The 25,312-nt window shown below is 42.5% G+C and overlaps 1 protein-coding gene across 1 annotated transcript in view; it reads right to left on the reverse strand.

The window, feature by feature from the left end:
• The window catches only part of LOC141082297 (uncharacterized), a 105,692-nt gene that overhangs the window by 17,669 nt on the left and 62,711 nt on the right, over positions 1-25,312 (reverse strand). The window contains 1 exon segment of the mRNA XM_073566249.1: positions 6,349-6,938. Within this exon segment, the coding sequence (XP_073422350.1) occupies positions 6,349-6,938 (590 nt within the window).

The raw sequence follows: 25,312 nt of genomic DNA on the forward strand, positions 1-25,312 counted from the left end.
GCTGACTCTGTTTAATCACCTCATTCTTATCCAGGTATTGACATACATGTTGTTTAATAATTTGTTCAAAGATCTTTCCTGGTATAGAAGTCAGACTCACCGGCCTATAGTTGCCTGGGTCCACCTTCTTCCCCTTTTTGAAGATAAGAACATTTGCTCTTCTCTAGTCTTCTGGCACTTCTCCTGTTCTCCAAGAATTTTCAAAGATTATGGAGAGGGGTTCAAAAATTTCTTCTGCTATCTCCTTCAGTACTCTGGGGTGTAATTCATCTGGACCTGGAGACTTGAATTCATTTAGGTTAGCTAAGTGTTTCCTCACTATCTTTCTGTTTATAGATATCCTGGATTCTACTATTCCCTTAATAGGACAGTGAAGAACAGTTGATGTTACATTTCCTTTCTGAGAGAAAACAGATGCAAAATAGGAATTAAAAAGTTCAGCCTTCTCAACATCCTGTCTTACCATTTCATCATTTTCATCCTGTAAAAATCCTATAGCATCTTTGACTTTTCTTTTACTTTTGACATATCCCCAAAATCCTTTATTATTGCTTTTGACATCTCTTGCAAGCCTCAATTCATTTTCAGCTTTAGCTAATCTGATTTGTGCCCTGCAGGTTCTGCAGACAGCATTATATTCTTCTTTAGATATGCCTCCCTCTTTCCATTTTATAAACATTTTTTTCTTCCTTTTTTGCATGTGCTTAAGTTCTGTGTTCATCCATCCTGGTTTCCTTAAATGCTTCCTATTCTTTCCTCTTTTCGGAATTGTTAACAACTGTGCTTTGAGAATTTCATTTTTCAAGATTTCCCATCCTTCCTGGACATTTTTGTCTTTAAGGATATCCAGCCTTTGGATCCCTCCAATTCTCTTTCTGAATCCCTTAAAATCTGCCTTTCTGAAATCTAACCTTGACATTTGAGTCTTCACAGGTCTTCCGCCTCTAGTTATCCAAAATTCTAAAATAGCATGGTCGCTACCTCCTAGGGTCCCAGCCACTTTTACCTCCTCAACCATTTCCTCCCTGCTTATAAGGATTAGATCCAAGGTAGCAGTTCCCCTTGTTTTCTCCCTTACCTTTTGGAAGATAAAGTTGTCAGCAAGAGAGGATAAGAATTTCCTTGACCTGTTAGTTTTGCCTGAGAGAGATTCCCAACAAATGTCTGGATAGTTGAAATCTCCCATGACAACTATGTCATATTTTTTGGAGAACTTGGCCATTTGATGCATAAAGAGTTCATCCATATCTTCAGCTTGCACAGGCGGCCTGTAGTAAATGCCTACAATGGTGTCCTTTCCATTGTTCTGTCCTTGTATTCTTACCCAAACAGTTTCCACAGAACTTCCAGTCTCTGAAGCTTCAATCTCTGTGCAGATATACGCGTTTCTAACATACAATGCGACACCCCCTCCTCGTTTATCAAGTCTGTTTCTTGCAAATAAGTTGTATCCTTCTAGTCTTGTATTCCAATCATGTGTATTGTCCCACCAAGTTTCAGTGATTCCAATGACATCATATTTCTTTTCCTGTGTTAGTAGTTCCAATTCTCCTTGTTTGTTGCCCATGCTTTGTGCATTAGTATAGAAACATTTTAGTTTGTGATTGGTTTCTCTTTCTCCAATATTTTTATTAATTAGATTCTTTCGTCTTTGTTCTTCCTTTCCACTTCTAATAGCAGAGTTCTCAATAGCATTTGTCAGGTGTATGGCTTTTTCTGGTCTTTTGCTTCCCTTCCCATGTTGTTCTAGTTTAAAGCTCTCCTTACAAGTGTAGCAAGGTGACATCCAAATACATGCTTTCCAGTCTTCGTAAGGTGCACCCCATCTCTAGCAAGTAGTCCATCGTATAAGTAGTTAACTCCGTGATCCAGAAATCCAAATCGATGCTGACGGCACCATCGACGTATCCAGTTGTTCACCTGCAGAATCTTATTCCACCTCCTTGTTACATGGCCATCCACTGGGAGGATGGAAGAGAAGACCACCTGCGCTCCCAGTTCTTTCACTTTCTTGCCTAAGTCTTCAAAGTCTCTGCAGATGGTTTCCAGGTCGTTTCTTGCGGTGTCATTTGTCCCCACATGTAGTAGCAGGAATGGGTAGTCATCTGTAGGTCTGAAGAGTCCTGATATCCTGTCAGACACATCTTTAATTTTTGCACCTGGAAGACAGCACATTTCTCTTGAAGATATATCCGGTCTGCAGATAGCGGCCTCTGTTCCTCTCAACAGGGAATCCCCCATGACCACCACTCTCCGTTTCTTCTTCACAACATTTTTCTTTCTCCATTCAGGAGGACTCTGAAGGCGTACAAGGTTGCTGTTTGTTGGCAAAGTCTTATCCTGATGTATTTCTTCATCGTTTTCCTGCGTGAGAGCCTGGTACTGGTTCCTGAGAAGTAAGGACGCTGACTGCTTCCCGATCCTCCTGCTTCTCTGAATTTCTCTCTCATATAAGGTATTATCCAAGATAACCAGAGAGCCTCCCTCTATCCGCAAGGCTGGTCACAACCTTAGGATCACACGATAAATCCTTTAAAGCCTTTTTTTCCGCTTTTGTTAGATTGTTTGCAGCTCCTATGTCAGTAGTTAGGATCTCTCTTATTTCCTTCCCCAACACATCCTGAAAGCTGTCCATGACGGGGACCCTTGCTGAGACAGGATAAAAGTCTGGATTAGGAGTTTGTATCGGTATTAGTTCCATAGATTTTACAATCCTCCGATTAGTATCAAGGTCCATCGAGGTTTTAGGTGCGATCTGTTCAGTCAAAGTCCTAGATAGTGGAATAACAGGAAATTCAGACACCGGATCAGCCATAGATGCTGACATAGGAGCAGAAGCCGCCACAGATTAATGAAAGTGTTCTTTCACTGCTAACAAGCAGACAAACTTATCGACATCTTTAATAGTTTGTCACATATTGGCACGAACACTGAGTGCAAACTTGATTCCTTTCTCCAACACTTTCATCGGAGTGTGAGTACATATATTTGCTGATTAATCACGGAGTAATTAGACACCTCAGACAAAGCTTTGTCTAATATCTGATGTGACTGTCTCTTGGGGGATCTTTTTTCTCCCCCTGTGCCTCTTCCCTGCCCTATGCCATCTCCGTTTTTTGACGCTGACGGTACCCCTATATTGGGCACTCCAGCAGATGGAGGGGTCGGGGGTTAGTATCCACTTCTGAGAGATCAGTAGTGTCACCAGCTGTCTCCTGATCTGTAACAAACTCCACTCTTTTATTTGGAGATTGACCCTTCTTGTTCTTAAGAATAAGTCTGATTTTTCTTGGAGACTTCCAATTATAAACTTTATTTGTTTCATAATCAATACAATCACATGAAAATTTGCTATGCTTAATACTAATAATCTTCTCCTCTTCTTTATTAATTCTATACAGCAATTTATCATTTTGGCCCTGACTTCAGGGTTCCCAGCAAAATCCTTCAGTGGATTATGATATTCTGTAATTGATTTTTCCAACTCAATGACCTGATTAGTTTCCTCTTTAATAATAAGTTTCATTAGTTGCAATGAATAATCCGTAAGAATTTTAATCCATTCAGTCATAAATGACTCTGGAAAAGGATATGTTGGTATTTTCCTGATTCTCAGACCTCTAGGGATCATTGATCTAGCAACATATTTTTGCAAAATAGTTGAATCCCACCAGGTCCTCAGTTTTTGTAGCATAGTTTTTTCCAGATCAAACAAAATATTATCCAAGTCTGTGCCAGCTGAATAATCAGAATTAGATTTGTTGGAGAACATAGAATCCAGTTTTTTAAGTCTATCCTCATTATTAAACAAAACCTTTGTGGTTAAATCCATGTTGAAAGAATGCAACGAAGAAAGAGGATAATCGTCCAAAATCTAACTGCACAAAGGTATTTTCAAAAGACCGCACATTGACACGGAGGCACAAAAAAAACGCCAGAAGTAAATAGCAAAAAAAGAGGGAAAAATATTCAGCCTATATTCAGTGTCCATATAGTCCATAAGCGGTCTGATGCCAGGAGATGTCCAGTGCGGTTCAACTGGCGCTATAAATCCAAAGGAAAAAAGAGGGGTCTCTTGCACCAAAATCAGTGAAAAAAGACAAAACTCACATTTATTGGGAAGGTTTTAAAATCATATTAATCAGCCACCATGACAGGCAAGGCTACCTTACGCGTTTCAGACAGATATTACATGTCCTTAGTCATAGGTATATCTTATCAGAACTAGGAAGCTTAAATAAATGAATACATGAGGAGACTGCAGAGTGAACACCCAGTTTCAGGTAATTAATTAGCTCCACCTTAAAGTACTGTCACACTTAGCGATGTACCAGCGATCCCGACCAGCGATATGACGCGGTCAGGATCGCTGGTGCATCGCTAAGTGGTCGCTAGTGAGCTGCCACACAGGCAGATCTCACCAGCGACATCGCTGGGGACGGGGGTCGCTACTTACCAGTCACACCAGGCGATCCTGCGTCCTCCCGCCCGGCTCCACGCGTCGCTCGTCATCACAGCAGGAAGCGCTGCAGGAAGCTGACGACGAGAAACAGTCCAGCCTGTTCTCGCGCGATCAGCGATAAGCAGCGGGGGAGCGGGTTGTAGGTAAGTATCAGACATAGCGATATCGCTAGCAATATCGCTATAACGTCACAAGTTATAGCGATATTGCTAGCGATATCTCTTAGTGTGACAGGCCCTTTAGTCAGACCTAAGCAATTAATGTTGCTAAACAAAACTAACATATAAATAAGAAATATGTGTTTGCAGACATAAATGAATACATGCAAAAACAGCAATAAATCACAATAGACATAAATAGCTGAGTATTGCAGAAAAAAACCCATATTACATTATATATTGCAAATCTGATCTATAATTTAAACCTTTCGGTGCACGAGCATCAAGAAGCAGGATCCATTTAGCCTCAGCTGATAATAGTGCAGCAAACCAATCACCACCTCGCTTCGCTCTGTTAATTCTCTCTATGCCCCTCACGGACAACGTAGACAAATCACCTCCATGCACTTCTGAGAACTGTTTTGATAAACTAGCGCTAGGTCTTTTATTGCTATAGCGATCAGTAGTCTGCACAGGGGCAGAAGCAGAAATATGTTCAGCTAATCGTTTCTTTAACTTTAACTTACGTGATGAACACCCAACATAATATTTGCACAGTTTATAAATGTTTTATCTTATAAATTTTACCATTATTATCCGAAAACTCTTTACAATTAGCCATATATCTGCACAGATTACATCTGGAGGTACCACACCTTAATGAGCCCACTGTGCTGAGCCCCATATTTCTGCTTCTAGGGGTGATCTACAGACTTGGTGATAGCAAATTGCCCAAATTTGTGGATTTTCTAGCTACAACGTTCACACCATTTGACAGAATTTCCTTCAGAATTGGATCCTGTCCCAACATAGGTACATATTTAAGAAAAGCCTTTTTTATGTTAATAAAATCCAGTCTATATGGGGTAGAGACTGTAAGCTGATTTTTATCATCTAATCCTGGTTTATTATCCCTCAACAAATCTGATCTTGATTTTTTAGTAGAAATAAATAAAGCCCTCTTAAGAGATTTATTAGAGGACCCGCTCTGCTTCAACCTATCAAATATAACTCCACATTCTGAATGGAAGGAAATTTCAGTCGAACACAATCTACGTGCCCTCACAAATTCTCCAATAGGTAAGTTACGGATGGTATTAGCCGTGTGTGAACTAGTAGCATGTAATGCAGAATTACATGCTACTAGTTCACACACGGCTAATACCATCCGTAACTTACCTATTGGAGAATTTGTGAGGGCATGTAGATAATATTTTTTCCTCTTTTTATGCTAGTTACTCACATAACTCTTCACATATTGACTACTGTATTGTCCTCATCACAGACACTACTTACTACCATATGACACCATTATTTACTCTCACAATGCACTGTAGCTACTCCTATTAACCCTTGTGTATGCCAACCATACCTGCTAATGGCTCTGATGTCATTTTATGACTCCATTCTGGCTAGAGCTCCCATAAGGTCATCTCATTAGCTGCAAAGTTAGTTAGCGAAAGATTGTCCATGATGGCAGCTCAGTCTGACATGGCTCTTTAATATATTTACTACTGATCATTCTCGTACAATGAGTGTTTTTTAACATGGCCAAACATGAGGAATGACAAGGGGTTGTCCTAGTAGTGGTCAACACCTTTAAGAAGATACAATTTTGAGTTAAAATATTTCCAACATTTTGAACATGAAAAAAGCTTCTCCCCGTATGAATTCCCTGAAGTTTATTAAGAGTTGATTTCGGCAGAAAACATTTCCCACATTAAGAACATGAAAAAGGTTTCTCCCCTGTGTGAGTTTTTTGGTGACTAAGAAGAGAAGATTTCTTCACAAAACATTTCCCACATTCCGAACAGGAAAAAGGCTTCTCCCCTGTGTGAGTTCTCTGGTGCTTAAACAAATTTGATTTCCAGTTAAAACATTTCCCACATTCTGAACAGGAAAAAGGCTTCTCCCCTGTGTGAGTTCTATGGTGATGAACCAAATGTGATTTCTTTGTAAAACATTTCCCACATTCTGAACAGGAAAAAGGCTTCTCCCCTCTGTGAGTTCTTTGGTGACTAAGAAGAGATGATTTCCTCACAAAATAGTTCCCACATTCTGAACAGGAAAAAGGCTTCTCGCTCGTGTGAGTTCTTTGGTGCTTAAACAAATCTGATTTCCAGTTAAAACATTTCCCACATTCTGAACAGGAAAAAGGCTTCTCCGCTGTGTGAGTTCTTTGGTGCCTAACCAAATTTGATTTCTCGTTAAAACATTTCCCACATTCTGAACAGCTAAAAGGCTTCTCCCCTGTGTGAGTTCTTTGGTGCTTAACCAAATCTGATTTCTTTGTAAAACATTTCCCACATTCTGAACAGTATAAAGCCTTCTCCCCCATGTGAGTTCTTTGGTGCCTAACCAAATCAGATTTCTGGCTAAAATACTTCCCACATAGTGAGCAGCAAAAAGGCTTCTCCCTTGTGTGAGTTCTTTGGTGCTGAAACCAATCTGATTTCTTTGTAAAACATTTCCCACATTCTGAACATGAAAAAAGCTTCTCCCCATGTGAGTTCTTTGGTGCCTAACCAAATTTGATTTCTGGCTAAAACATTTCCCACATTCCAAACATGAATATGGCTTCTCTGCTGTGTGAGTTCTCTCATGTGTAACAAGATGTGAATTCTGAGTAAAACATTTCCCACATTCTGAACAGGAAAATCTATTCTCTGCTATGTGAATTTTTTCATGTTTAAGAAAAGTCTTTTCAAGAAAACTATTTCCATATTCTGAATATGAAAATGGCTCCTTTCCTTTAGAATCAATTAATTTTTTAATCCTTATTTTGTGACTTTTATTTTCCTTAGTAGTTGGTAATGAACCAAAAGATGGGACCTGTTTCATAGTATCAGATGACAGATTTTTGCTGTGAAGGGATAATGATATATCTGGAGTAATGGCATTCACTTCAATTGTATCCCGTGAGATCTCAAGATCATCAGATTTAAAAATTGAAGATGTCAGCGTTCCCTCTGATCTCCTGGTACAGTCCTCTGCTAAAAATGAAACCAATTAATAATTTTGAATAAAAATTCCTCAAATTTTATACTTTTGGACATTTCTATTTAAGCTGTCCATAAAAAATACAAGCTTTTTAAGAAATATTAAATTATTCATCAAGACAATGACAGTTCACAGTCTAATCAAAAGCCTCATAGCATGAACCAATGCATCATGGTGTTCAATGGTTTGTTCATTCTGCTTCCCAAACATGGAATATAAAGCCACCAAACAATGTGAGTGTGAGTATAATATAACTAGTTTTTCTTCTCACCATGGTGTTGAGCCTATAAATCCATCGACTCTCCACTTGTGATAACACTCGAAACAGATCACCACCCCTCATACCCAAGGATACCTGATCCACTGCAAAAATTTTCAAACCTTTAGCTTCAGAGTTGTGGAAGGTTCTAAAATGTCTTGGGAGCGTCTTTAGTTGTTCTTCATCTTTGGCTTCCTTAGCTTTTTCTATGTCACGAACATGCTCGCGAACTCTTATTCTGAATTCCCTTGTGGTCATTCCGATATAAATCTTACCACAAGGGCAATTTGCATAATAGATCACTCCCTTTGAGGAGCAAGTTAAGCATTTTCTAATTGAAAATGTCTTAGAGTAATCTGAATTGCTAAAGCTGTTGGTCTTAAGCGTATTTGCACATGCCTTGCAGCTTCGACAGGGAAAAAATCCTTTAATTTCCCCACAAATCCCTTTTTGCACTTTTTGTTTAGGAGCTAAATAACTCCGTACCAGCAGATCCGATAAATTCCTAGACCTTTTGGCTGTAATACAAGGTCTTTCTGATAAAGTTTTTTTAAAAATTGGATCTGTATGTAGTACATGCCAATGAGAATTAATTATGTTTGTGAATTTATTCCATTGTTCAGTAAATGGGGTGATCAACCTCACTTGATTGTTATCTGCCGTTTGAATTTTTTTGTTATACAGCAGTTGATCCCTAGGTATATGCTGGACTTTATTATAGGCATAACGAATTGCCCTATGTCCATAACCTCTTTCACGAAACCTTGTATATAAATCTGCTGCTTGTTTTTGATACGTTTGTTCTGACGAACATATCCTCTTGGCTCGAAGGTATTGTCCCACAGGGATTGAGCGAATAGTAGATTTTAGATGAGAGGAACCTGCATGCAAAATTGAATTTGTTGCAGTCGGCTTCCTAAATATATCTGTAGAGATTGAGCCATCATCATTCTTTAGGATATCAATATCCAAAAAGTTAACCCTATGTCCATATGAATAGGTGAGATTTATATTTAAATTATTGTTATTCAAGGCTACCATCAGGGTTTTCAACTCATCTATTGAACCTTCCCAAACAAACAGAACATCATCAATAAATCTCATCCAATTATGGACTTTCTCTATACCTGTCACCGGAGAACACTGAAAAATTTCCCTCTCCCAAAATCCCAAAAATAAATTAGCGTAAGCAGGAGCACACGCCGCCCCCATAGCTGTACCCTGTGTTTGCAAAAAAACTTGATCTTTAAAAATAAAACAATTGTGTGTTAAAATAAATTTTAATAAATTCAAAATCAGGGTGACTAAGGGGGGATCTAGATTGCTATTCTGTAGAAACCACGAAACCGCCTCAAGTCCCTGGTCATGACGGATGGAGGTGTATAAAGCCTCAACATCCGCCGTGACCAGGATCATATCTTCATCAAGATGTATTTGATCTAATCTCCGTAGTGCCGCTATAGTATCAAGAATATGAGATGGCAACGTGTTCACCAATGGTTTCAAATAGAAATCAATTATTCGGCAAATGAGTTCACTCAGGCCCTCATTGCCCGATACTATTGGGCGGCCAGGCGGATCATCCACATTTTTATGAATCTTTGGAATTAAATATAGGGTTGGCAACTTAGGTTTTAATGATTGAATAGTGTCCAATAGTGATTTAGGAATAACACCACACTCATAAGCATTGGATAAGATATCAATAAGTTCTCTCTGGTATTCAAGCAAAGGTACATGGGTCAGTTTTTTATAACAGTTTACATCAGACAAAAGTATATGGGCCTGTTTCTCATAAAGCTCCAATGGCCAAATTACTAAATTTCCTCCTTTATCTGCTTTTTTAAAAATCACATCAGTCCAGCCTTGCAATTCTGCGATTATTTTTCTTTCATTTTTGTTAGCTGGACCAGCATAATAATTATTTTTCAACTTTTCTATATCTTGTGTCACTAATTTAACAAAAATGTCAACAGCTGGACATGAATTTATATTGGGAAATTTTTTTGATTTGTTAAACAGAGAAACGGGGAAAGAACTCACCGACTCAACGGGGTAGTTTTCTTCAGCTAGAGATTCTAAAATTTCAAGAGCTGCCTTTTCCTCATCCGAATTAAGTTGCAATCCCATGTTATTTTTCTCATGGAATCTTTTAAGTATCAACTTCCTCGCAAATAGATGCACATCTTTTATTGCCGTGAAGGAATCTAATTGTTGACATGGAGAAAAGGTTAGTCCCTTTTCCAATAATTCAATCTGTTTGTTCGAAAGAATATGTGAGGAAAGATTTATTACCTTAGGTTTATCATTTTTCCTAGTGCCAAAATTGGTTTGGTACCTTGCTGTACCTCTGGCTCTGCCACCAAATCTTGTTCTCACACGTCTAGGAGTATAATATTCCCTTTCGTGAATGGAGGCAGCACTACTCGAAATTGAAGAAATAGAGGAAACTGAAGGACTCCTAGTAGAGGATTGAATATTATTTTCCTCAGAGAGTTTATTTTGCCAACGAAAAACTCTTTTCTGATTGTAATCTTGTACGTCACGTTGGTATTTCTTCATTTTATTTTTACTGATCTGATTTTCCCATTTTTCTAGATCTTGATCAAGGTCACAATAAAATTTATCCAAAGTCTCCTTAGGTATTTTGGCCACCAGCTCAACCTGTAATTTATTAAGTTCCTCATCAATTTCCTTCAAAATCCCAGTGTTTTTTGTATTAATAATTTCCATAAAGGAAAAAGAGCATGCTGAGGAAACACTCTCCCATTTAGTAATCAATTCAAGATCATCAAGCCCAAAAGTCGGATAAAGCTGTATACGAAGACCTCGAGGTATAATCTTCTGTTTGATGTAGTTATCTATAGATGTTTTAGTCCACCATATGCGTGTTTTCTTATTTGTCAAATTTTTATATTTAGACAACAGTCCCTTTTCATCATTCTGGGTATCATTAAAATTAGCAGAAACACTCTGTTTAAACAAATCAGATGCTTTCACTTGCCAAGCTTTCTCTTTGGCTTTAAAGTCCATTAGGGGAATCAAACTGTTATAAAACAGAACATACAAATTAAGTACAAATATCCCAAACACTGGAAAGATAATAAAGGGCTCAACTCGCTGAACAATACAAAATAAATAGAATCTCATGCAAGAACTATTAAGCACAGCAAGAGATCAAAATAGAGTTTTTCAAAGCTCAAATACAATTTATTGAAATGATAATAAACAGAGCATGAGTGCTAATATAGGTTGCAGCAGACATAAACAGGATTGGTATTCCATATTCACTTGGTCCTCTTTTGTGCGCATGCCCAGTTTTGTCCTCACTAGGAGTCTTCGGACGTGCTCAGTAGGTGGTTGGCCGTTTCTGGCTGCTTAGCAGCTCGAGCTGCCTTCCTGCCGTTGAGCGCTGATGATAGACTCCCTGTTTGTTAGGGGGACTCTACAGCGCATGCGCCGCTTATTCCGTGGACTTTAGGAACTGGATGAGTCACTATTGAACGTCACTATGGGCGCTAGTGCGCATGTCTTGAAATCTACGTCCCTTACTAGGGAAAGCGGTTCATTGGTTGACCGCACTATAAATACTAGATCCAAGGCATATTGAAACCACGCCTCCTGAGGAAGCTGCGGCGTAACGCGCGTAGGGGCGGTAGGTTTGACAGCAGCATTCACATTACATGTAAGTGTTACTCTTTTATGCAGCCCTTATATTTAGTTTTGTATTGCGCATAGGCAGTTTTCATTACATGTTGTTTACATTTAACGCCCTTTGGCTCTATTAGCACAGAGCACTCTTGCACTTTATAGATTGTATCCTACCCTTGGTACTGATTGTATGTAACACCCCTGCATTTGGGAATATATATTACTTCAATTGGGGGGTTGCTCTCTATTGTGTTCTATATTTGTGAAATAACTGCTTATGTTACACAAAAATATTTATATTTTTCCATATTTTTTAAGGTGCTGCACAATCACCTTGTGTTTATGTCTGCTGCAACCTATATTAGCACTCATGCTCTGTTTATTATCATTTCAATAAATTGTATTTGAGCTTTGAAAAACTCTATTTTGATCTCTTGTTGTGCTTAATAGTTCTTGCATGAGATTCTATTTATTTTGTATTGTTCAGCGAGTTGAGCCCTTTATTATCTTTCCAGTGTTTGGGATATTTGTACTTAATTTGCTTTAGTTTCCTGTAATTGTGTTATATTAGGGCATCTGCAGATGGTGTGTCCCCTCTCCCCTGGAATCTGCTCCTGCGATGTTTGGTTCCATCACCAAGCAGCGCCTTATTTATTGAGCAGGCGTTGCTGGTAATAGAAGAGACCTCGAAACCAGAAGCTCTGGGTGGCGCTGGCTCTGTCCAGCCACTAAGATTAGGGAGCCTGAGACCAGTAGTTCCATCCAGCCTGGCAGTATGGGTTTATGTGCTGTCCAGCAATCTGGTAGTAATCTGCTACCTGCTTAAGCCAATTAGAAAGCACCAAACCCTACTAAAGCTTGAAGCCTATTCCCGGAATCTGCCAGATACAGCCTTGTTCTCCTCTGGTTCAGTCCTCTGTGCTCAGCTGGTGTATTTGTCCTGGTGAAAACTCTCTGGGTAATTAGAGTATGGGGCTCGGTGGCTCTTGGCAATCTAAAGTATCGTAAGGGCCAATATTTTCTGTCAGATGAGTTTCAAGAAGAAAGATTAGACATTTACGGATAACTTTTTATAATAGTGCAGAGCTGAGGTGCCTTATATTTAGATCTCAGGCATTAGGCAGAGGTAATGGAGACCTTATTTTAAAGGCTACCAGGTAGTTGCAGACTCACAAAAGTGAGGCAGGCCGATCCCACCATCATCACACTACCATACAAAATGAACCTGTACCAAAAGAACTAGAATAAAAAACATGTTACCGTATTTTTGGGATTATAAAACGCTTTGGATTATAAGAGTTTGAGGAGAAAAATAGGAAAACATTTTTTTTTAATAAAATGGTGGTGCTTCTTATAATCCATGCGTCTTATTGCTGTGGCGAAGCGGGGTCCAGGGTCACTTCTCGAGGAGGCAGGAGTGGGGTGATGCTGCAGGCCGCAGGGTGGAATGAGGGGGGGTCCGATGTGCAGTGCACCGCTGCGAGTGTTTGGTGCTGCTGGGGTGCCTGGCGCTGCTGCCTGGGGTGTCCGCTGCTGCTGTCCGGGGTGGCCACTGCTGCTGCCCAGGGTGGCCACCGCTGCTGTTGCCCGGGGTGTCCGCCGCTGCGAGGGTGCTCTACCGACATGTCGTGAAAGGCCAGAGGCCCCTGCATAGCCGTGGTTTCTTCCTGTGCGGTGGACTCCGTGAACATGGCCGCCGGGGAGCCATGCATGCGCAAATGGAGATATCTAGGGTATCAAGATCTCTGGAGATGAGATTTCAGCCCTGAAATTAGATCTCAGGATTCTAGGAAGCCAACAGCATCATTACCCTCCACTTTCTCTTACAGGCCCATCATAATATTTTCCTTCATGTGACTTTCTATTTTGTCAGCACATTCTACATACGCTGTCATTTGGCTTTATAGTTACAGATCTGGGCAGGTAACGGTCAGCGTTTTGAGGTAGGTGGATCCTCCAGGTTGTAAGTTCTATAGAAAAGGATTTTCAATGCCCAAAGTGATTTGAACAGTTTTGGGTGGAGGAGAATGTTGTGGGCTAGAGGCAAAATGGTGATCATGGTAATACGGCCGGACTACAAATCTGTGACTTCTCTGAATTTAGTGGTTGCTACTCACCTTGGTGGTCATATGTGGGAATCTCTTTACACCGCTCATCACCCCTCACATATGTCTCTGTAGTATTAATATGGGTCAGATCTTCACCCTGAAACAAATATTGCAAAAGTCACAGACAGATGGAGAAGTCCCATCTATGATCAGCTCTAATCCTGCCATCTCCACCGTTCTCATTACACAAGTTGTTGGAATATGTTTAGTGCAACAACTCCATTCCTGTCTACGAGTGTTTAGTTGCTAGATTTGTATGCTGTTTATAAAGTTTAAAGTTTAAAAAAAACACTCCCAGAGGCTCACACAGGGAGAGCATGTGACTGTACTTCCTGTTATCCTGCTGTGTCTGTGTATGAGAGAAGCAGCCTGTTGTAGATGCTGCACAGATAAAGGCACACAAATGATTTATTCCTGATCTATTAAGCTTATCATATATTGTTCCTGAATAAACAAGTTCTGTTGACACACGCTTGGAGAGAATCGTGGGTAATCCGCTGCCAACAGAAGTTCTGTGACATATTAAGAGAAGTATAGAGTCTACATCATAGAATCATAGAATCGCAGAGTTGGAAGGGACCTCCTGGACCATCTGGTCCAACCCCCTGCTCAAAGCAGGATTCGCTAAATCATCCCAGTCAGATGTCTGTCCAGCCTCTGTTTGAAGACTTCCATTGAAGGAGAACTCACCACTTCTCGTGGCCGCTTGTTCCACTCATTGATCACTCTAGCTGTCAAAAAGTTTTTTCTAATATCTAATCTGTGTCTCCTCCCATTCAGATTCATCCCATTGCTTCTAGTCTTTCCTTGTGCAAATGAGAATAAAGTTGATCCTTCTACAATGTGACAGCCCTTTAGATATTTGTAGACAGCTATTATGTCTCCTCTCAGTCTTCTCTTTTGCAAACTAAACATTCCAAAATCCTGCATCTCATAAGACAGGGTTTGCAGACCGGTCACCATTCTGATCGCTCTTTTCTAAACTTGCTCAAGTTTGTTGATGTCTTTTTTAAAATGTGGTGACCAAAACTGGACACAATATTCCAGATGAGGTCTGACCAAAGAGGAGTAGAGGGAAATAATGACTTCACATGATCTAGACTGTATGCTTCTGTTAATACATCCTAGAATTGCATTTGCCTTTTTTGCTGCTGCATCACACTGTTGACTCATATTCAGTCTGTGATCTATTAGTATACCCAAGTCTTTTTCACATGTGCTGTTGCTTAGCCCTATTCCTCCCATTCTGTATATGCTTTTTTCATTTTTATTGCCCAGATGTAGTACTTTGCATTTTTCCCTGTTAAAAACCATTCTGTTAGTTGCTGCCCACTTCTCCAGTTTATTTATATCTTTTTTAATCCTCTCTCTCACGTCAAATAATTATTCTCGTCTACTCCTTCTTGGTCAGATCTCTTCTGGAACACTGTGTCCAGTTCTGGGTACCACATTTAAAAAAAAAAAATAGAAAAGCAAGAGCAAGATCAGAGAAGAGCTAACAGGATGGTGAAATAAAACAAGACTGAGCACAAGACCTTCACAGCCATCTACACATCATAGGGGAGATCTCCTGACACCTTCTCTCCATCTACCTGATGATCCTGAGGAACACTGGGATCTTCTTGGTTACAGTCCTGTGGAAGAAGAGGACGGGGACATCTCTCTGGTGTTGTCCTCTTACTGGATAGATCTGGAGGAAACACATACAGGGACTGAATTCATTCTCTACATACAGATAATTATAGGCCGTGTGTATTTAGTCCTGTCTATTACCTGGAGATGTGAGGGGCTGGGGAACCTCCATTATGACGTTCTTGTAGAGATCTCTGTGTCCTTCTAAATACTCCCACTCCTCCATGGAGAAATAGACAGCGACATCCTGACACCTTATAGGAACCTGACACATACAATGATACCGTCATCCCCCCGATCCCTTCATAGTGTTACTGTATAATGTCCCAGCATTCCCAGCAGTGTCACCTCTCCAGTCAGCAGCTCCATCATCTTGTAGATGAGTTCTAGGATCTTCTGGTCATTGATGTCCTCATGGATCAGGGGGTGAGGTGGAGGCCCCGTGATTGGGCTCAGGGGTCCTCCGCATCCCTCAGACACAGGGTCCTGACAGCGATCACTAGAGGTCTTCTTCACCACTGTGTAATCCTGGTAATGGAGAGACACATTAATAAATCTCACTACAGACATTTCCAGAGTCCTCACCTCTCCAGTTCTGTCCATCTGTTATTCCCATAGATAAGAATGATGTAATGTGACGTCATCAGAATCTCTCACCTCTCCAGTGAGACGGAAGAGGATCTCTAGGGTGAGGTGTAACATCCTCTCCGCCATCTTGTCTCTGTCCATATCCATCCTTGATGGGGAAATCAGGAAAATTCTCTTCTGTAGAAGATCTTCACTGAGAGGATCCGATATTGTAGAGACCTGAATGAGAAGAAGATGATCCGATGTAACATCATAAGAATCCTGTGTAATAATACAATTACTGGAGATAATAAGGGAAACATATGAGGAGATTTATTATCTTACAGGGTTTAGTTTTCTCCCCTGACATCTACTAATAAAACCTATATATTTAGGCCACAGACAACAAGCAGTTTCCTCCTCGGAGTCGGCAGCTGAACACGTTCCTCATAGACTCATCTTCCATAACGCTAATTCTCGTCTCATTACCGACACTGGAATCGGCATTAGCAATACTGCAGGAGATATTCATTACACGCGACATGAGAAATAACTCCTTCATGATGAGGACGACATCTTCATCTTCTACTGCGGCTCTAGAGACAGATTTGGCCACAGTCGGTCACTGCCTCCATCCCCACCGGCCGTCTATATGAAGGTTTCCCGTCTTCCCCGCACTGGAATCTTCTATCCCGTTAGATCTCAGCTCTCAGTCACACACAGAAGTTTGAGGCTTTTAGAAAAGATTTTTAGTTTCCACAAACACAACGGACAGAAATGATCTGATCCCAAAGTCTCCATGTACAGTGATTTATGGGGATTATTTCTGGCCTTAGGCTTTCCTGTATTACAGGAAAAACTCCAGAAAAAGCCGATATTAAAATGTTTCTAAAGAAAAATTGGCTCCAACAATTCTTGTAAGAAGAAAAAAATATGCAAAAAGCAGAATACACATTTTATAATGTTTACATGTTAAACATTTATTAAAGAGAAATGAATCTGTTTGGTCCCCAGAACATAGATGTACACCGCAGGGACGGCACAGAGGAGGCTGCAGCAAAAACCCTGAGAGTTTATCCATTTGCTGCTGTGAAAAGCAAACATGACATCTAAGAAGGTGTGACAGAGTTTGGCTGAATGCCCCCCGCCTCCAAGTACTCGATAGTATGGGGCGGCCTAGTTACTCCGATACTTACATGCCTAATAATGGGGTCTGGGCTGCAATGTATGAAGGTCTATTAGGCCGGGCCAGAGGCAGCGTCCAATAAGTTACCTTATAACCCCCCATACACAGACTAAAGTTCCATGAAAGCACTGATTTCGGGGGGTTTGGCCGACCATATAATGTATTTGGGGGCCTCCCGACAGATGATGTCAGGGCAGAGAAGGATCCGGCATCCTGAATTTCAGAGGATAATCCGTTTGTTCTTCCTGTAGATAATCCTCCTCTAGAGGAGTCTGGAGGCGACTCTCTCATACAGACCACAGGAAAGCTGGAATATTTGTGTGTATGGGGGAGTCGGGAGAGATCGCCGTCTGCCAAATGACCGTTCAGTCAACTCTGATCTCATGTGTATGGGGCCGTTAGTATTACACTGACAGGCCAGTGATGATACACGGCACTACAGTAGTACAGGGCATCACCGGAGCCATCAGAGGCTTGTATGTTGTGTGATCGCACTGATCAGAGGGGTTTAAAAAAGGTTTAAAGTGGAAAAAAATCACAGTTTCAGCAACAAGAAATATCCATCACTATATGGAAAGCAGAGTCACTGCACAATGTTAGTTACGTCACGTCCATAACTACTTTATTATACTCTATTATCCTGTACACATTGGAGTAGATAGAAAAAAAAATATCTCTATCTATATACACTGTTCAAAAAAATAAAGGGAACACTTAAACAACAGAAAATAACTCCAAGTAAATCAAACTTCTGTGAAATCAAACTGTCCACTTAGGAAGCAACACTGATTGACAATCAATTTCACATGCTGTTGTGCAAATGGAATAGACGACAGATGGAAATTATTGGCAATTATCAAGACACACTCAATAAAGGAGTGGTTCTGCTGGTGGGGACCACAGACCACATCCCAGTACCAATGCTTTCTGGCTGACGTTTTGGTCACTTTTGAATGTTGGCTGTGCCTTCACACTCGTGGTAGCATGAGACGGACTCAACAACCCACACAAGTGGCTCAGGTAGTGCAGCTCATCCAGGATGGCACATCAATGCGAGCTGTGACAAGGTTTGCTGTGTCTGCCAGCGTAGTGTCCAGAGGCTGGAGTCACTACCAGGAGACAGGCCAGTCCACCAGGAGATGTGGAGGGAGCCGTATGAGAGCAACAACCCAGCAGCAGGACCGCTACCTCAACCTTTGCGCAAGGAGGAACAGGAGGAGCACTGCCAGAGCCCTGCAAAATGATCTTCAGCAGGCCACAAATGTTCATGTGTCTGCACAAACGGTTAGAAACTGACTCCATGAAGATGGTCTGAGTGCCCGACGTCCACAGATGGGGGTTGTGCTCACAGCCTAACACCGCACAGGACGCTTCGCATTTGCCACAGAACACCAGGATTGGCAAATTCACCACTGGCGCCCTGTGCTCTTCACAGTTGAAAACAGGTTCACACTGAGCACATGTGACAGACGTAGCAGAGTCTGGAGACGCCGTGGAGAGCGATCTGCTGCCTGCAACATCCTTCAGCATGACCGGTTTGGCAGTGGGTCATGTTGTGAGTTCATTTTCCCCTTCACCATTGAGGTCTGATGAACTCCCTCTTCTGGTGAAGGAAGGTAGTGAGGCTGATTACCAAACACCTGGGCAGGATGATGATGACTGGGTGACGGGAATTACTGACTGGATATAAGGCAGCCGACGCCCTTCTGCCTTGCTGGTGATCTCTCTGAGGGATTCTAGGAGACCAGTCTGATTCCTGCTCCTCAAAAGCTAAGTTTTCTGCTCTACCTTTTGCATTTGTGTTTTGGTTTTGTTTTGCATTGTTTTCTTGATTTCTGCCATTCCCTGCTAGGGTGAGCTGAATTCCTTTTTGCTCTATCTTCAGAAAATACCTGTGTACTGATATAGTCTTTTTGAAGCCTAGCGTCTTCAGGGCTTTTTTCCCTATCAGTCTGTTGGCTCTTGTTTTGATAGGGTTTTTGGCGGATTACAGACAGCAGCTTTTCTATCCTGTCCTATCTAGTTAGCTTGGGCCCCATCATTTGCTCAGCCTATCTTTCTATCTGTGTGAGTGTTTTTTCATCTTGCTTCACCGTCATTATATGTTGGGGGCTGCCTATTGCTTTGGGGTCTGCTTTGGGGCAGTTTAGATTTCCCTTTCTGTCTTTAGGCTATGTAGTTCTCCGGCTGTGATTGAGGGGTCTAGGGCACCGTAGTAACCCCCCACAGCTACTGCTAGTTGTTGTTGATAGGTTCAGGGGTCTGCAATCCGATAGCTGCCAACTTCTCTGGTTTTCTGGACTTAGCTAGTATTTCTGTTTTTGCCTCCTACGGTGACTCATTTCATAACAGGGTCAGTAATGGTGTGGGGTGGCATTTCTTTGGAAGGCCGCACGATGTTGGGCTGTGAGCACAACCCCCATGGAGACACAATTGTGCCTTTACCTGGAGATAAATTCCCAGTGGGGGCAATTTCCAAAATGCAATAACTTAAGTGGGGAATTCAGCTCTTTTCGCACTTAAGGGATCTGTATATGGAGTCTACAAATTACAGTGGGGAAAATAAGTATTTGTTACGCTGCTAATTTTGGGGCTAAAGTCACATTTTTGTGAGGAAAAAAAGTAAAAATTGTAATTCTTTCCTTCCACATTGCTTAAATTCCTGTCACACTATCCGAATTCAGATATTGTCCTGGTCAGAAAGGAGAATACAGGGAGCGAAAGGGTTAATAGGACTCACAGGAAGAACCGGCCCAGAAAGCAGAAGATCCAGGAGTGTCTGCCACATACAGTCATGGCCAAAAGTATTGACACCCCTGCAATTCTGTCAGATAATATTCAGTTTCTTCCTGAAAATGATTGCAAACACAAATTCTTTGGTATTATTATCTTCATTTAATTTGTCTTAAATGAAAAAACACAAAAGAGAATGAAGCAAAAAGCAAAACATTGATCATTTCACACAAAACTCCAAAAATGGGCCGGACAAAAGTATTGGCACCCTCAGCCTAATACTTGGTTGCACAACCTTTAGCCAAAATAACTGCGACCAACTGCTTCCGGTAACCATCAATGAGTTTCTTACAATGCTCTGCTGGAATTTTAGACCATTCTTCTTTGGCAAACTACTCCAGGTCCCTGATATTTGAAGGGTGCCTTCTCCAAACTGCCATTTTTAGATCTCTCCACAGGTGTTCTATGGGATTCAGGTCTGGACTCATTGCTGGCCACCTTAGAAGTCTCCAGTGCTTTCTCTCAAACCATTTTCTAGTGCTTTTTGAAGTGTGTTTTGGGTTATTGTCCTGCTGGAAGACCCATGACCTCTGAGGTAGACCCAGCTTTCTCACACTGGGCCCTACATTATGCTGCAAAATTTGTTGGTAGTCTTCAGACTTCATAATGCCATGCACACGGTCAAGCAGTCCAGTGCCAGAGGCAGCAAAGCAACCCCAAAACATTAGGGAACCTCCGCCATGTTTGACTGTAGGGACCGTGTACTTTTCTTTGAATGCCTCTTTTTTATCCTGTAAACTCTATGTTGATGCTTTTGCCCTAAAAGCTCTACTTTTGTCTCATCTGACCAGAGAACATTCTTCCAAAATGTTTTAGGCTTTTTCAGGTAAGTTTTGGCAAACTCCAGCCTGGCTTTTTTATGTCTCGGGGTAAGAAGTGGAGTCTTCCTGGGTCTCCTACCATACAGTCCCTTTTCATTCAGATGCCGACGGATAGTACGGGTTGACACCGTTGTACCCTCGGACTGCAGGGCAGCTTGAACTTGTTTGGATGTTAGTGGAGGTTCTTTATCCAACATCCGCACAATCTTGCATTGAAATCTCTTGTCAATTTTTCTTTTCCGTCCACATCTAGGGAGGTTAGCCACAGTGCCATGGGCTTTAAACTTCTTGATGACACTGCGCACGGTAGACACAGGAACATTCAGGTCTTTGGAGATGGACTTGTAGCCTTGATATTGCTCATGCTTCCTCACAATTTGGTTTCTCAAGTCCTCAGACAGTTCTTTGGTCTTCTTTCTTTTCTCCATGCTCAATGTGGTACACACAAGGACACAGGACAGAGGTTGAGTCAACTTTAATCCATGTCAGCTGGCTGCAAGTGTGATTTAGTTATTGTCAACACCTGTTAGGTGCCACAGGTAAGTTACAGGGGCTGTTTATTACACAAATTAGTGAAGCATCACATGATTTTTCGAACAGTGCCAATACTTTTGTCCACCCTCTTTGTTATGTTTGGTGTGGAATTATATCCAATTTGGCTTTAGGACAATTCTTTTTGTATTTTTTCATTTAAGACAAATTAAATGAAGATAATAATACCAAAGAATTTGTGTTTGCAATCATTTTCAGGAAGAAACTGAGTATTATCTGACAGAATTGCAGGGGTGTCAATACTTTTGGCCATGACTGTATATGACTGCTCTGTGCAGTGCACAGGACCTGTGATGAGGTCACAGGAGGGGAGGAGTCAGGGGTCACATGATCAGGGGCCTCAGTGTGTGCAGGACTCAGTGTGCTGGAGCGCTCCCGATAATCAGCTGCGTGTGTCGCGCTGTGTGATAGTCACAGCACCTGCATGGAGGGCGACACATGCAGCTGATTATCGGGAGCGCTCCAGGGATCCGGGGACCCGATGCAGCTATTCGGTAAGCGATATTAGCCAATAACAACTTCTCCGACGATATTCGCTCATCTCTAGTAATAGCAGCTCAAAGAAATTCACCAAACTTTTCATTAAGTTTAATAGTAAGACCCTATTAAATATTGAGCACCAGCGGGATGAAGCATTGACAGCGGCATGTAAAAGTGTGGGCGCCCTGGTCAAAATGACCGTTACTGTGAGCAGTAGTAAGATGAAGATGAAAAGATCTCTAAAAGGCCGAACCTCTAAGATGACACATGGCCTTTGTATTTTAGGCAAAAATAATAATAAAAATATATAGAGAGACTTTTTGACAATTTCATAATTGCAAAAAGGAAAAAGGGCGATGCAAAACTTTGGGCACCCTTGGAGATTTGTGTACTGAGATAATTTTGATCAAGATTTCACACCTTAATTAGCTTGTTAGGGTTATGGTGAGATCACATGGTGACCAGGAGCTACAGTCTGAGGAAAGGGCTAAAAAGCCTTCACTAGACCCCTGTACAGCTGTATAATGAGACCCAGGCTTTATAGTGAAGGGACAGGAGTGAGGGCCTGTTCCCAGGAGCTACAGTCTGAGGAAAGGGCTAAAAAGCCTTCACTAGACCCCTGTACAGCTGTATAATGAGGTCCAGGCTTTATAGTGAAGAGACAGGAGTGAGGGCCTGTGCCCAGGAGCTACAGACTGAGGAAAGGGCTAAAAAGCCTTCACTAGACCCCTGTACAGCTGTATAATGAGGCCCAGGCTTTATAGTGAAGGGACAGGAGTGAGGGCCTGTGCCCAGGAGCTACAGTCTGAGGAAAGAGCTAAAAAGCCTTCACTAGACCCCTGTACAGCTGTATAATGAGGCCAAGGCTTTATAGTGAAGGGACAGGAGTGAGGGCCTGTTCCCAGAAGCTACAGTCTGAGGAAAGGGCTAAAAAGCCTTCACTAGACCCCTGTACAGCTGTATAATGAGGCCCAGGCTTTATAGTGAAGGGACAGGAGGGCCTGTTCCCAGGAGCTACAGTCTGAGGAAAGGGCTAAAAAGCCTTCACTAGACCCCTGCACAGCTGTATAATGAGGCCCAGGCTTTATAGTGAAGGGACAGAAGTGAGGGCATGTGCCCAGGAGCTACAGTCTAAGGAAAGGGCTAAAAAGCCTTCATTAGACCCCTGTACAGATGTATAATGAGGCCCAGGCTTTATAGTGAAGGGACAAGAGTGAGGGCCTGTTCCCAGAAGCTACAGTCTGAGGAAAGGGCTAAAAAGCCTTCACTAGACCCTTGTACAGCTGTATAATGAGGCCCAGGCTTTATAGTGAAGGGACAGGAGTGAGGGCCTGTTCCCAGGAGCTACAGTCTGAGGAAAGGGCTAAAAAGCCGCCTTCACCAGACCCCTGTACAGCTGTATAATGAGGCCCAGGCTTTATAGTGAAGGGACAGGAGTGAGGGCCTGTTCCCAGAAGCTACAGTCTGAGGAAAGGGCTAAAAAGCCTTCACTAGACCCTTGTACAGCTGTATAATGAGGCCCAGGCTTTATAGTGAAGGGACAGGAGTGAGGGCCTGTTCCCAGAAGCTACAGTCTGAGGAAAGGGCTAAGAAGCCTTCACTAGACCCCTGTACAGCTGTATAATGAGGCCCAGGCTTTATAGTGAAGGGACAGGAGTGAGGGCCTGTTCCCAGGAGTTACAGTCTGAGGAAAGGGCTAAAAAGCCTTCACTAGACCCCTGCACAGCTGTATAAAGAGGCCCAGGCTTTATCGTGAAGGGACAGAAGTGAGGGCATGTGCCCAGGAGCTACAGTCTAAGGAAAGGGCTAAAAAGCCTTCACTAGACCCCTGTACAGCTGTATAATGAGGCCCAGGCTTTATAGTGAAGGGACAAGAGTGAGGGCCTGTTCCCAGAAGCTACAGTCTGAGGAAAGGGCTAAAAAGCCGCCTTCACTAGACCCCTGTACAGCTGTATAATGAGGCCCAGGCTTTATAGTGAAGGGACAGGAGTGAGGGCCTGTTCCCAGAAGCTACAGTCTGAGGAAAGGGCTAAAAAGCCTTCACTAGACCCCTGTACAGCTGTATAATGAGGCCCAGGCTTTATAGTGAAGGGACAGGAGTGAGGGCCTGTTCCCAGAAGCTAGTCTGAGGAAAGGGCTAAAAAGCCTTCACTAGACCCCTGTACAGCTGTATAATGAGGCCCAGGCTTTATAGTGAAGGGACAGGAGTGAGGGCCTGTTCCCAGGAGCTACAGTCTGAGGAAAGGGCTAAAAAGCCTTCACTAGACCCCTGCACAGCTGTATAATGAGGCCCAGGCTTTATAGTGAAGGGACAGGAGTGAGGGCCTGTTCCCAGAAGCTACAGTCTGAGGAAAGGGCTAAAAAGCCTTCACTAGACCCCTGTACAGCTGTATAATGAGGCCCAGGCTTTATAGTGAAGGGACAGGAGTGAGGGCCTGTTCCCAGGAGCTACAGTCTGAGGAAAGGGCTAAAAAGCCTTCACTAGACCCCTGCACAGCTGTATAATGAGGCCCAGGCTTTATAGTGAAGGGACAGGAGTGAGGGCCTGTTCCCAGAAGCTACAGTCTGAGGAAAGGGCTAAAAAGCCTTCACTAGACCCCTGTACAGCTGTATAATGAGGCCCAGGCTTTATAGTGAAGGGACAGGAGTGAGGGCCTGTTCCCAGGAGCTACAGTCTGAGGAAAGGGCTAAAAAGCCTTCAATAGACCCCTGCACAGCTGTATAATGAGGCCCAGGCTTTATAGTGAAAGGACAGAAGTGAGGGCATGTGCCCAGGAGCTACAGTCTGAGGAAAGGGCTAAAAAGCCTTCACTAGACCCCTGCACAGTTGTATAATGAAGCCCAGGCTTTATAGTGAAGGGACAGGAGTGAGGGCCTGTTCCCAGGAGCTACAGTCTGAGGAAAGGGCTAAAAAGCCTTCACTAGACCCCTGCACAGCTGTATAATGAGGCCCAGGCTTTATACTGAAGGGACAGGAGTGAGGGCCTGTTCCCAGGAGCTACAGTCTGAGGAAAGGGCTAAAAAGCCTTCACTAGACCCCTGTACAGCTGTATAATGAGGCCCAGGCTTTATAGTGAAAGGACAGGAGTGACGGCCTGTTCCCAGGAGCTACAGTCTGAGGAAAGGGCTAAAAAGCCTTCACTAGACCCCTGTACAGCTGTATAATGAGGCCCAGGCTTTATAGTGAAGGGACAGAAGTGAGGGCCTTATCCCAGGAGTTACAGTCTTGAGGAAAGGGCTAAAAAGCCTTCACTAGACCCCTGTACAGCTGTATAATGAGGCCCAGGCTTTAAAGTGAAGGGACAGGAGTGAGGGCCTGTGCCCAGGAGCTACAGTCTGAGGAAAGGGCTAAAAAGCCTTCACTAGACCCCTGCACAGCTGTATAATGAAGCCCAGGCTTTATAGTGAAGGGACAGGAGTGAGGGCCTGTTCCCAGGAGCTACAGTCTGAGGAATGGGCTAAAAAGCCTTCACTAGACCCCTGTACAGCTGTATAATGAGGCCCAGGCTTTATAGTGAAGGGACAGGAGTGAGGGCCTGTTCCCAGGAGCTACAGACTGAGAAAAGGGATTAAAAAGCCTTCACTAGACCCCTGTACAGCCGTATAATGAGGCCAAGGCTTTATAGTGAAGGAACAGGAGTGA

Source organism: Dendrobates tinctorius, unplaced genomic scaffold (assembly GCF_039654945.1).
Source record: "Dendrobates tinctorius isolate UK_male_01 unplaced genomic scaffold, ASM3965494v1 ptg000017l, whole genome shotgun sequence".
Taxonomy (NCBI): Eukaryota; Metazoa; Chordata; class Amphibia; order Anura; family Dendrobatidae; genus Dendrobates; species Dendrobates tinctorius.